This window comes from Penaeus vannamei, chromosome 16 (genome assembly GCF_042767895.1).
Source record: "Penaeus vannamei isolate JL-2024 chromosome 16, ASM4276789v1, whole genome shotgun sequence".
Classification (NCBI taxonomy): domain Eukaryota; kingdom Metazoa; phylum Arthropoda; class Malacostraca; order Decapoda; family Penaeidae; genus Penaeus; species Penaeus vannamei.
In genome coordinates, this window is record NC_091564.1 from 8281415 (window position 1) to 8291414 (window position 10000).

The following is a 10000-nucleotide window of genomic DNA, read 5'->3' on the forward strand; positions in this document are numbered from 1 at the left end:
TATTTCATTTGTTGATCTAGAATTAGGAAATGATGAAGTGCAGTGTGATAAGATGAAATGGTAAGTTGAGCAGCATGATAATGGCTGTCAGTTATTTTTATATAAAAGAAGTATAGATTTACTAAAAGTACTCTAGAATGTCTTTCAGAAATTGAATTGAATTAAAAGTTGCAGTCTGGCACAACCAGCTGAAATTGATGTATAATATTTAGATTTTTTTTTTTTTTTATGTATGAATTCATCAGCTATAGGGGATTAACGGCCAATATGTATTGATAGGTTATGAAGTATGATGATTAACTGTTCTGAATATTTGTATATCAGGGATCACATGGGTATTGGTACCAATGGATTCCTCTCACAGTCTGATTTTCATGTAGGCAGTATGGCATAGAAACCGACATTGCTCCATAAACGTGGCACCAACAGTAGCGGATAGCATTGAGGATACCAAGAAAATTACAGGGAAAAATATGAAGGAAAATTAGGGATAAAAAACATTTATGTAACCTCCTTGTAGTTATGGCCTACACATCAAGATGGAAGGTAGGAGCAGACCCATGAAAGGCCACACTCTAACTTGTGACCAAGAGATTTACTGCCTTTTTATTGCCCCCCATACCAGGTAAAGGACTTGCATATTGTTATCAAACACTACCGGAGTGTGTTGGTCATAAGGACATGATTGACAATGTAAGAAGCAGAAATAGAAAGAAACACAAACCATGCAGAGAATACCAGTATCTGACACTCGATGGCATATGCTGTCACATGTTAATCATGTACTATGTGCAATGCCATTTACTTGAATAGGAGTCCGACTTTAGCTTCTAAGAAATGTGACTTTTTTTCCATCCTTGTATTCAAGGGCAGGTATCAAAGTGCACAGGTGATTGCAGAAGGTGTACCCCCTATGCAACACATGTAACTCATGACACATTTTGCTGCATACCACATATTTTTTTGTTGTTGTTGTGTATTGTCTATATGTGGTGGATGTTTGTTTTCTAGGCTGTGGTTGGTGCAGCTCCCTGCACAACTTTCCTATATTTAGGACCAAGTTTGTAGGGTACCTAAGGGTTTCCATGCCATAGTTCCTATATATAAGAATAGTTGATGGTGACATGAATTAAACAGTATCTACCACTATTGTTGTGATCCGTGATGTGCAAGCATTCTAAACATTTACTGCATTATACTCTGCCTGCACTTTACAGTCACTGAACTATAATACGACTTGACTGAGTAAAAAGTGGATGATGACTGGTTTTATCATGTGAACAGATTGCAATTCAGCACTGTATTCAGTGGTATATCACATAAATGATATCTTCTTCCTTTTCCTCCCCAGCTGTAGAAATGCAGCAAGATATACGTGCCCTCGATGCAATTTTGCATACTGCTCATCCAGTTGCTACAAGCATGCATCGCATGCACGCTGCTCCGAGAGCTTCTACAAGGACATGGTAGAAGCAGAGGTATGATAGGGGTATTTTTGTGCTTATGGGGTAATTAATTTAGACCTTTTTTATTTCTGTTTTTGTGTTGATATGTTCTTGAATGATTTGATGTAATGGTTATTTAGTTGATTGTATCACGAAAGGACTTATGAATTTTTAAGAAATTATCTATATGATAGTCATAATGATAGAAGTATGATATATTCTAAGTTTACAAAGGATTTAGAAAATGATGAAAACATCTGAATATCTGATAACACCCTATATATATATTGTAAGACCAAAATATGTCAGACAAAATGGAAAGCATACTAATTATGTTTCTTCTCATCTCCTTCAACAGCTCAGAAGTGGGACTGTGTCAGAAGAATCACGCAAGAAAATGGTTGAGATCTTGCGCCGTGTGGAGGCTGGCGAAACTATTTTACCTGATAATGTGGATGAACCTCTGGATTCGGATGATGATGATGATGACAACCTTGCTGTTAGGATGGCAGGTATGCGGTCAAAATCTGTCATTTTGCTAATTTTCAGAAGGAAAAAAGATAAAGGAAGATTTTTTAGAAGAGTTCCTAAGATGAGACCTCATTCTTCTATTGAGTGTTTTTTTATTTTATATAGAAATTTCAAAATAATTTTTATATTTCTGTTATTACCCTTGTCTACTTTATGATTATTTCTTCAACTCTCTTACCACTTTCTCTCCACTTTACCCTTGTGGCAGAATAATCGCAAAAATGATAATTAGAATATTTCTCTTTCCAAAAGTAAACTGAAAAGATGCTTATCTCCTGGAACATAATTTCTTTGTTACATGAAAGCCCTGACTCGTCTGATAGGTCATGACTGCAGTTGTCAATGAAACCACACTGCTAAAGTCCCCTCTCTTCAATGTCTTGAAAAATTCTGCCCAAAACAGAGCATTACTGTTTATATTCTCTCTTTTACAGTTTCTCTTTTTTTTTGTCATTCATAAAATCTATACCTTAAGCATTGTAAGAATGTACACAATATGCTTTGGTGACCTTTTTTTTCTGCTATCAATGGATTTAATCGTATCCAGTTTACCCATTCCAGATTTTATATCCCACTTTTGTTCTTTTGTTAATTTGTTATCTCTCCCCAGACATCGACCTTAATGACAGTGAGGCTGTCTGGAAGAAGCTCACAGAGAAAGAGCGCCAAGAGTTCCGACAGCTAGTGAACTCAGGCAGTTTCGATGACCTACTCCCTCCCTGGAGTCCCTGGTGGGAGCAAGAAGTCCCACCAGTCCAGGAGATCACCCCGGGTCACCAGATTGTCCCTGCGTACGTGGCTAAATGCCCGCCGCTTGTAGACGTTCCCTTACTTAGTCAAGTGATGGTGAGGTAACACGATACCTGGCTTGTTCTATTACTGAGTATACCTTTCTTGGTATATCTTAGTATATTTTTCTTCATGCTTGTTTATGTAGTTTTATTGTGCTTCCATATTTTATGCTATAAAAGGAATGTCTACATGCCTGGCCAAATATACATCCATTCTTTCAGAGGAAACAGCAATATATCAGTAAGTTAAGCTTTCAGTAAACAACTTATTTTAAAATATCATAAGACTAGGGAAATTCATAGGTTTATCTGCACTATCATCACTTTCATCTTCATCTTCATCTTCAGTATGAATGCTTATATAATTTTATTTATGCTTATTCTACTTTGAAAAATAGTATGCATCAGATATTGACACTTCCAGTATTGCATCTTGTATTTAGATGAGCATAGATATAGATTTCCCCCTCTCACCAGAGAGGGGGAAATTTGTTTGTGTCCTGAAGTCTCTTTATCTAATACAGTTTCTGCCTCTCTCTCTCTTTCTCTTCCCCCCTCACACACACACATACTCACACACACACACATATACGCACACGCACACGCACAAGAGAGAGAAAAAGCGAGAGGCAGAGATTAAAAAATTGTCATATATGAAATCGTTCAAAGAAATTTGGTGTAAAATGAAGGAGAGGGAGAGAGGGTGTATGTGGACAAAGAATGAACCAGGGAGGGGGAAGTGTGCTCCCCTGCACAGTCTCCCATCCCAGGTGAAGGGGTATGGGGGTGAGGTAAAGGTTAGAGGGATATGGAGGACAGGGGAAAGACCACAGAGGGGGAAACTGATGTAGAATCTGCCAGTGATAGTTCCTCATTCTGGTTATGGGGTGGGGCATATCTCGCTGATGTACATGATTGGTGGAAACAGGGATGGTGGGTGGAGCTTCAGAATCTCTATGGCAGTATGTGGAGTCTAACAATAGATCTGGCGCTTCATGATACTGGCATCGGTGTCACCATGTAAAATGGGTTAATAGAAACAAATAAAGAAATCTGACTAGATTATATCTAAAAAATCGCTATCACTAGCCAATAATTACAATGCTGTTAAGCTGTCCTCAGACAAAAGGGAGAGAGAGGAAGAGAGTAGGGTATATAGGGAGAGAGAGAGGAAAGAGAGGATGAAAGAGAGAGGAAGAGGGAGAGAGAGAGGAAGAGAGAGAGGGAGAAGGAGAAGGAAAAGGAGAGGGAGACGGAGAGGGAGGGAGGACTGAAGAAAGAGAGAGAGAGAGAGTGGAGAAGGAGAAGAAGAGAGGGAGAGGAAGAGAGAGAGGAATAGAAGAGAAGGGAGGGAGAGGGAGAGAGGGCGGAGGGAGAGGAAGGGAGAGAGAGGGGGAGGGAGAGGGAGAGGGAGAGGGGGAGGAGGAGGAGGGAGACGGAGAGGGAGGGAGAGGGAGAGAGAGACAGTGGGAGAGAGAGAGAGAGAGAGAGAGGGGCAAGAGAGGTCGAGAGGGAGAGGGCAGAAAGAGAGTGAGAGGGGGAGGGGAAGGAGAGGGAGAGGGAGAGGGAGAGGGGGAAAGAGAGGGAGAGGGAGAGGGAGAGGGGGAAAGAGAGGGAGAGGGAGAGGGAGAGGGAGAGGGAGAGGGAGAGGGGGAAAGAGAGGGAGAGGAAGAGAGGAAGAGGAGAGGGGGAAAGAGAGAGGGAGAGGGAGAGGGGAAAGAGAGGAGAGTGGTGAGGGGGAAAGAGAGGGAGAGGGAGAGGGGGAAAGAGAAGAGGAGAGGGAGAGGGGAAAGAGAGGGAAGGAAAGGAAAGGAAAAGAAAGAGGGAGGGAGAGAGGGAGGAGAGGAGGAGAGAGAGGGAGGGGGAGAGAGGGAGAGGGAGAGGGAGAGAGAGAGAGAGAGAGGGAGATATGAGAGAGTAAGAAGACAGCAGAGATGGCAGGAGGGAGAGAGGGAGAGAGAGAGGGAGAGGGGAGAGAGGGAGGGAGGAAGGAAGGGGGAGAGAGGGAGAGAGGGAGAGGGAGAGAGAGGAGAGGAGAGAGGGGGAGAGAGAGAGAGAGGAGGGTGAGGGAGAGGGGGAGAGAGAGGGAGGAAAGGAAGAAGAGGGAGGAGAGGAGAGGGAAGAGGAAGGGAGAGGAAGAGGAGGAGGGGGAGAGAGAGGGAGAGGGGGAGAGAGGAGAAGGAGAGGGAGAGGGGGAGAGAGAGAGAGAGGGAGAGGGAGAGAGGGAGAGAGAGAGGGGAGAGGGGAGAGAGAGGGAGAGGGAGAGGGGGAAGAGGGATAGGGAGAGGGAGGGAGAGGAGGAAGAGGGGAGAGAGAGAGGGAGAGGGGGAGAGAGAGGGAGAGGGAGAGGGAGAGGGGGAGAGAGAAAGAGAGAGGGGGGAGAGAGAGGGAGAGGGGAGAGAGAGGGAGAGGGGGAGAGAGATAGAGAAAGGGAGAGAGAGAGAGAGGGGAGAGAGGGAGAGGGGGAGAGAGAGGGAGAGGGGAAAGGGAGAGGGGGAGAGAGAGGGAGAGGGGAGAGAGAGAGGGAGAGGGGGAGAGAGAGGGAGAGGGAAGAGAGAGGGAGAGGGAGAGGAAGAGAGAGTGGGAAAGAGAAGAGGGGGAGAGAGTGGGAGAGGAAGAGGGGAGAGAGTGGGAGAGGAAGAGGGGGAGAGAGGGAGAGAAGAGGGAGAAGAGTGGGAGAAGGAAGAGAGAGGGAGAGGAAGAGAGAGTGGCAGAGGAAGAGAGAGAGGGAGGGCAAGAGAGAGAGGGAGAGGAAGAGAGAGGGAGAGGAAGAGAGAGTGGGAGAGAGGAAGAGAGAGTGAGAGGAAGAGAGAGAGTGGAGAGGAAGACAGTAGAGCGGAGAGGAAGAGAGTGAGGGAGAGAAAGAGAGAGTTGGGGAGAGAAAGAGAGAGTGGGGGAGAGGAAGAGAGAGTGGGAGAGGAAGAGAGAGAGAAGAGAGAGGGGAGAGGGAAAGAGAGAGAGAAGGGAGGAGAGGGACGAGAGAGAGAGAGAGACGAGAGAGAGAGGAGGGAGGGAGAGGAGGGAGAGGGGAGAGAAGAGGAGAGGGAGAGAGGAGAGAGGGAGAGAGAGGAGAGGGAAAGGAGAGAGGAGGAGAGAGAGAGGGGAGAGAGAGAGGGAGAGGGAGAGAGAGGGAGAGGAAGAGAGGAGGAGAGGAAGAGGGAGTGGGAGAGGAAGAGGGAAGAGTGGGAGAGGAAGAGAGGGAGAGAGTGGAGAGGAAGAAGGGGAGAAGTGGGAGAGGAAGAGGGAGGGAGTGGGGGAGGGAAGAGAGAGAGTGGGAGAGGAAGAGAGTGGAGAGAGGAAGAGAGTGGGAAGAGGAAGAGAGAGAGTGGGAGAGGAAGAGAGTGGGAGGAGAGGGAAGAGGAGCTGGGAGAGGAAGAGAAATTAGAAGGAAGAAGAGAGTGGGAGGAAGAGAGAGTGGGAGAGGAAGAGAGAGTGGGAGAGGAAGAGAGTGGGAGAGGAAAGAGAGAGAGTGGGAGAGGAAGAGAGTGGGAGAGGAAGAGAGTGGGAGAGGAAGAAAGTGGGAGAGGAAGAGAGGGAGAGGGAGAGGGAGAGGGATTGAGAGAGAGAGAGAGAGGGATCAGAGAGAGACAGAGAGGACGAGAGAGAGAGAGAGAGGATTGAGAGAGAAGAGAGAGAGAGGGATTGAGAGAGAGAGAGAGGGATTGAGAGAGAGAGAGAGAGAGGGATTAAGAGAGAGAGACCAGAGGGGAGAGAGACTGAGGAAGAGACAGAGAGAGAGAGGGGTTGAGAGAGGGACGAGAGAGAGAGGGATTGACACGAGAGAGAGAGAGGGATTGAGAGAGAGAGAGAGGGATTGAGAGAGAGAAAGGGATTGAGAGACGAGAGAGAGAGGTTGAACGAGAGAGAGAGAGAGGGAGTTGAGAGAGAGAGAGAGAGAGGGATTGAGAGAGAGAGAGAGAGAGAGGGATTGAGAGAGAGAGAGAGGATTAGAGGGATTGAGAGAGAGAGAGGTTAGAGAGAGACGAGGGATTGAGAGAGAGAGAAGAAGAGACGAGAGAGAGAAGAGAGAGGGACTATAGAGAGAGAGAAGAGGATGATTACAGAGAGAGAGAGAGAGAGAGAGAGAAGAGGGATTGAGAGAGAAGAGGGATTGAGAGAGAGAGAAGAGGGATTGAGAGAGAGAGAGAAAGAAGAAGGATTGAGAGAGAGAGAGAAAGAAGAAGGGTTGAGAGAGAGAGAGAGAGAGAAGGATTGAGAGAGAGAGAGAGAGAGAGGGATTGACGAGAGAGAGAGAAAGAGGATTGAGAGACAGAGAGAGAGGGGGATTGAGAGAGAGAGAGAGGGATTGAGAGAGAGAGAGAGAGAGGAAATTGAGAGAGAGAGAGGTTGAAGAGAGTTGAGAGAGAGAGAGGTTGACGAGAGAGAGAGAGAGAGATTGAGAGAGAGAGAGAGAGGGATTGAGAGAGAGAGAGAGGGATTGAGAGAGAGAGAGAGACAGGGATTGAGAGAGAGAGAGGATTGAGAGAGACGAGAGAGAGAGAGAAAGGGACGAGAGAGAGGAGGGATTGAGAGACGAGAGAGAGAGGGAGTTGAGAGAGAGAGAAGAGAGTTGAGAGAGAGAGAGTGGATTGAGAGAGAGAGAGAGAGGGACGAGAGAGAGAGAGAGAGGGAAATTGAGAGAGAGAGAGAGAGGGACGAGAGAAGAGAGAGAGAGGATTGAGAGAGAGAGATTGAGAGAGAGAGAGAGAGAGAGAGAGAGAGAGAGAGAGAGAGAGAGAGAGAGAGAGAGAGAGAGAGAGAGAGAGAGCCAGTTAGTCAAGCAGGTAGTCAGTCAGTCAATCAGTCAGGCAGACTTATAGTCATTCAATCATAGACATAAATGCAGTCAATCAGTCAGCCAGACAATAAGTTATTATAAGTCTTATGAGATACCCCAAATCCTGATTTTTATATCTTCCTCTCCTCAAGCACTCACTCATCACTAGACAATAGAAGAAGTTTTTCCCTCTCTCCCCAAGAAGGCTCCCCACGCCTCAACCATCCCCTTCTCAACATCCACACCTGTCCTAACAGGATACGCTGGACGGTGGTAGGCTCTTCCAATGCATGCTCACCAGTAGGAGTAGTGTTAGCTGATGCACTGAGGCTCATCTCTCCCTGTCGGCTGTACTCTCAGCAAATGCCAACTTTGAGGAGGCTGCCATCGCCGTTGAGAGCCCTAAGATGGAAGCACAGAAAGTGGCAAATCTCATCATCGTTGGTTTGGGAAGACTTGAGGCAAAAAGTAGATGTTGGAAAGTGCAATGGTTAAGGATGAGGTGAGAGACGTGTTGTTTCTTTTTAATGCTCTCAAACCAAGCCCAAAGGTGATTGGTATACAGAGAATTCCATGTAGTTTCATTTGGTTAATTTTGGTTACACATTGATTGATTTTTCAAGGAGTGAGTTATTAGGCTTATCTGACCTCACCTTTTTACCCCATTCCTCAATTAAAAAAAAAAAAAAAAAAATCTTTTTATTTTTAGTAGTCTTATGAATATGAATTTGATTGTTATGATTATTGACATAGTTATTGATGTGATATTAATAATGAAAATAGAAACTTGTCTTTTCAAAAATTCAAGGAATTAAAAAAAAAAGGCTGAGATCAAATATGTTTAGAAACTAACTCCTTGGTAACTAAACACTTGAAACCATCTGTGTGTAAACAGAATTCACAAAATAAGATCACAGTGGACTAGGCATGTATACATATCATTCCAGCATAAGCAGGTTAAAAGAGAAAGAAAAAAATGGGTACCAGTTTTGTTTCTCTGACACCTGTTGGATTTGTGGTGGACTCTTTTATTCAGATTATTGTCTCTCATTATGGAGTGTGAAGAAAAGTCAGTTTATTTGTAATATTGGCCATAGGTTTGATTTTCATTATATTTCAATATGATTTAAAACACAGTTTGCCCCTTCAATTTGGTTGCTTCACAGCAATCACACGAACTAAAGTATGGGCATTAGGCTTACGTAACTGGCCGCTCTGCTAGATGTGTGGCATGTAGACTGGGCACATAAGAACACACTGGTCAGTGAGCCAGGAATAGGATACTGAGCATAGAAATGGCGACCTCCTTGGAGCCATCGCTCTTCCAGTTGTGACTTATGGACATTACATTCTACACTTGTTTAATGATAGGAATAACACAAATGCCCCTTTCTAAATGCCAGATTACACTAATCACCCTCCAAGAGATTGGTGCATTCATGGAGAGCCTTTTCTGTTGCCCTGGCCTTCACCCATGATGATAGGTCCACGTCGCCATTTTTCCTATGACAGCATGATCATATCACCCACCCCCCAAGCCAAACTTTTTCATGATGTGATGGTCACATCACCTGGATTGAAGGGATTAAGTATTGTTGATAGGATCTGATCTGTCAGAAGTATTATATTTTGTCAAAGAATATTTTTTAGATATGTAGATTCTGATGATTTCTAATCGAAGCCATAGAATATTGACATATCTCTCCTCATCTATTTATGGATTACTGTATCATTAGTAGTACACTAATATTGTACACTAATATCGCTCTTGAGATGCCACCGACTTTTTCCAATATATAAATTTCACACTTCATAGCAATGGTTTTGTAATTATTAGTGTTTTAATTATTATATATATATTTTTTTCAATTTCCCCTTTTAACACAAGTTGGTCACTTGCAGCATCCATGGCTGATGGAGAGTGAGGAGTTTGCAGGAACAGTGAGGAGGGATGTGATGAAGATGCTGAAGGGGCCTGTGGCGTCAGACCAGACCTTCTACGTGAGGGCTGCACTCTCAGAGATCCATGTTCTGCTGAGCACGTGCAAGGCCTCCCTGTCCAAGAAGAAGAAGCCAGGCAAGTGATTTAATTATTACAGAGGATTTTAGGGTGAGGTAGTGGCAATTTGTAGGAATTATCCTCTTAGTGACAATGACAGAGAGACACAGACACAAACATAGCCAGGAGGGAATAGTTTTTTATTGCTTAATTTATTTTTTTTCTCTCATCATTATTGTTTACAAGCAGAACATTTTGTTGGGAGTACAAGATCACTATTAAGAAGAGTAATCACACATTGTAAACAGCATGGATCTTGCAATGATATGTACAATACCTCTCACAGTGTTGACGGGTGAACGAAATGACAAAATAACAGTTTGTGGGTAAAGGTTAGGGTTAATGATCAGTGACTTTATTAAGGCATAAAGATTGCATTTAAACAGTGATAATTAAT

At 44.4% G+C, this 10000-nt stretch overlaps 1 protein-coding gene across 1 annotated transcript in view; it reads left to right on the top strand.

Annotated features, from left to right (window-relative positions):
- The window catches only part of LOC113807370 (uncharacterized), a 12201-nt gene that overhangs the window by 1061 nt on the left and 1140 nt on the right, over window positions 1-10000 (top strand). Inside the window, exons 2-6 of the mRNA XM_070131519.1 lie at window positions 1352-1478; window positions 1804-1957; window positions 2587-2822; window positions 7874-7966; window positions 9447-9621. Coding sequence (XP_069987620.1) covers window positions 1352-1478; window positions 1804-1957; window positions 2587-2822; window positions 7874-7966; window positions 9447-9621 — 785 coding nt within the window. The remainder of the gene's footprint in view (window positions 1-1351; window positions 1479-1803; window positions 1958-2586; window positions 2823-7873; window positions 7967-9446; window positions 9622-10000) is intronic.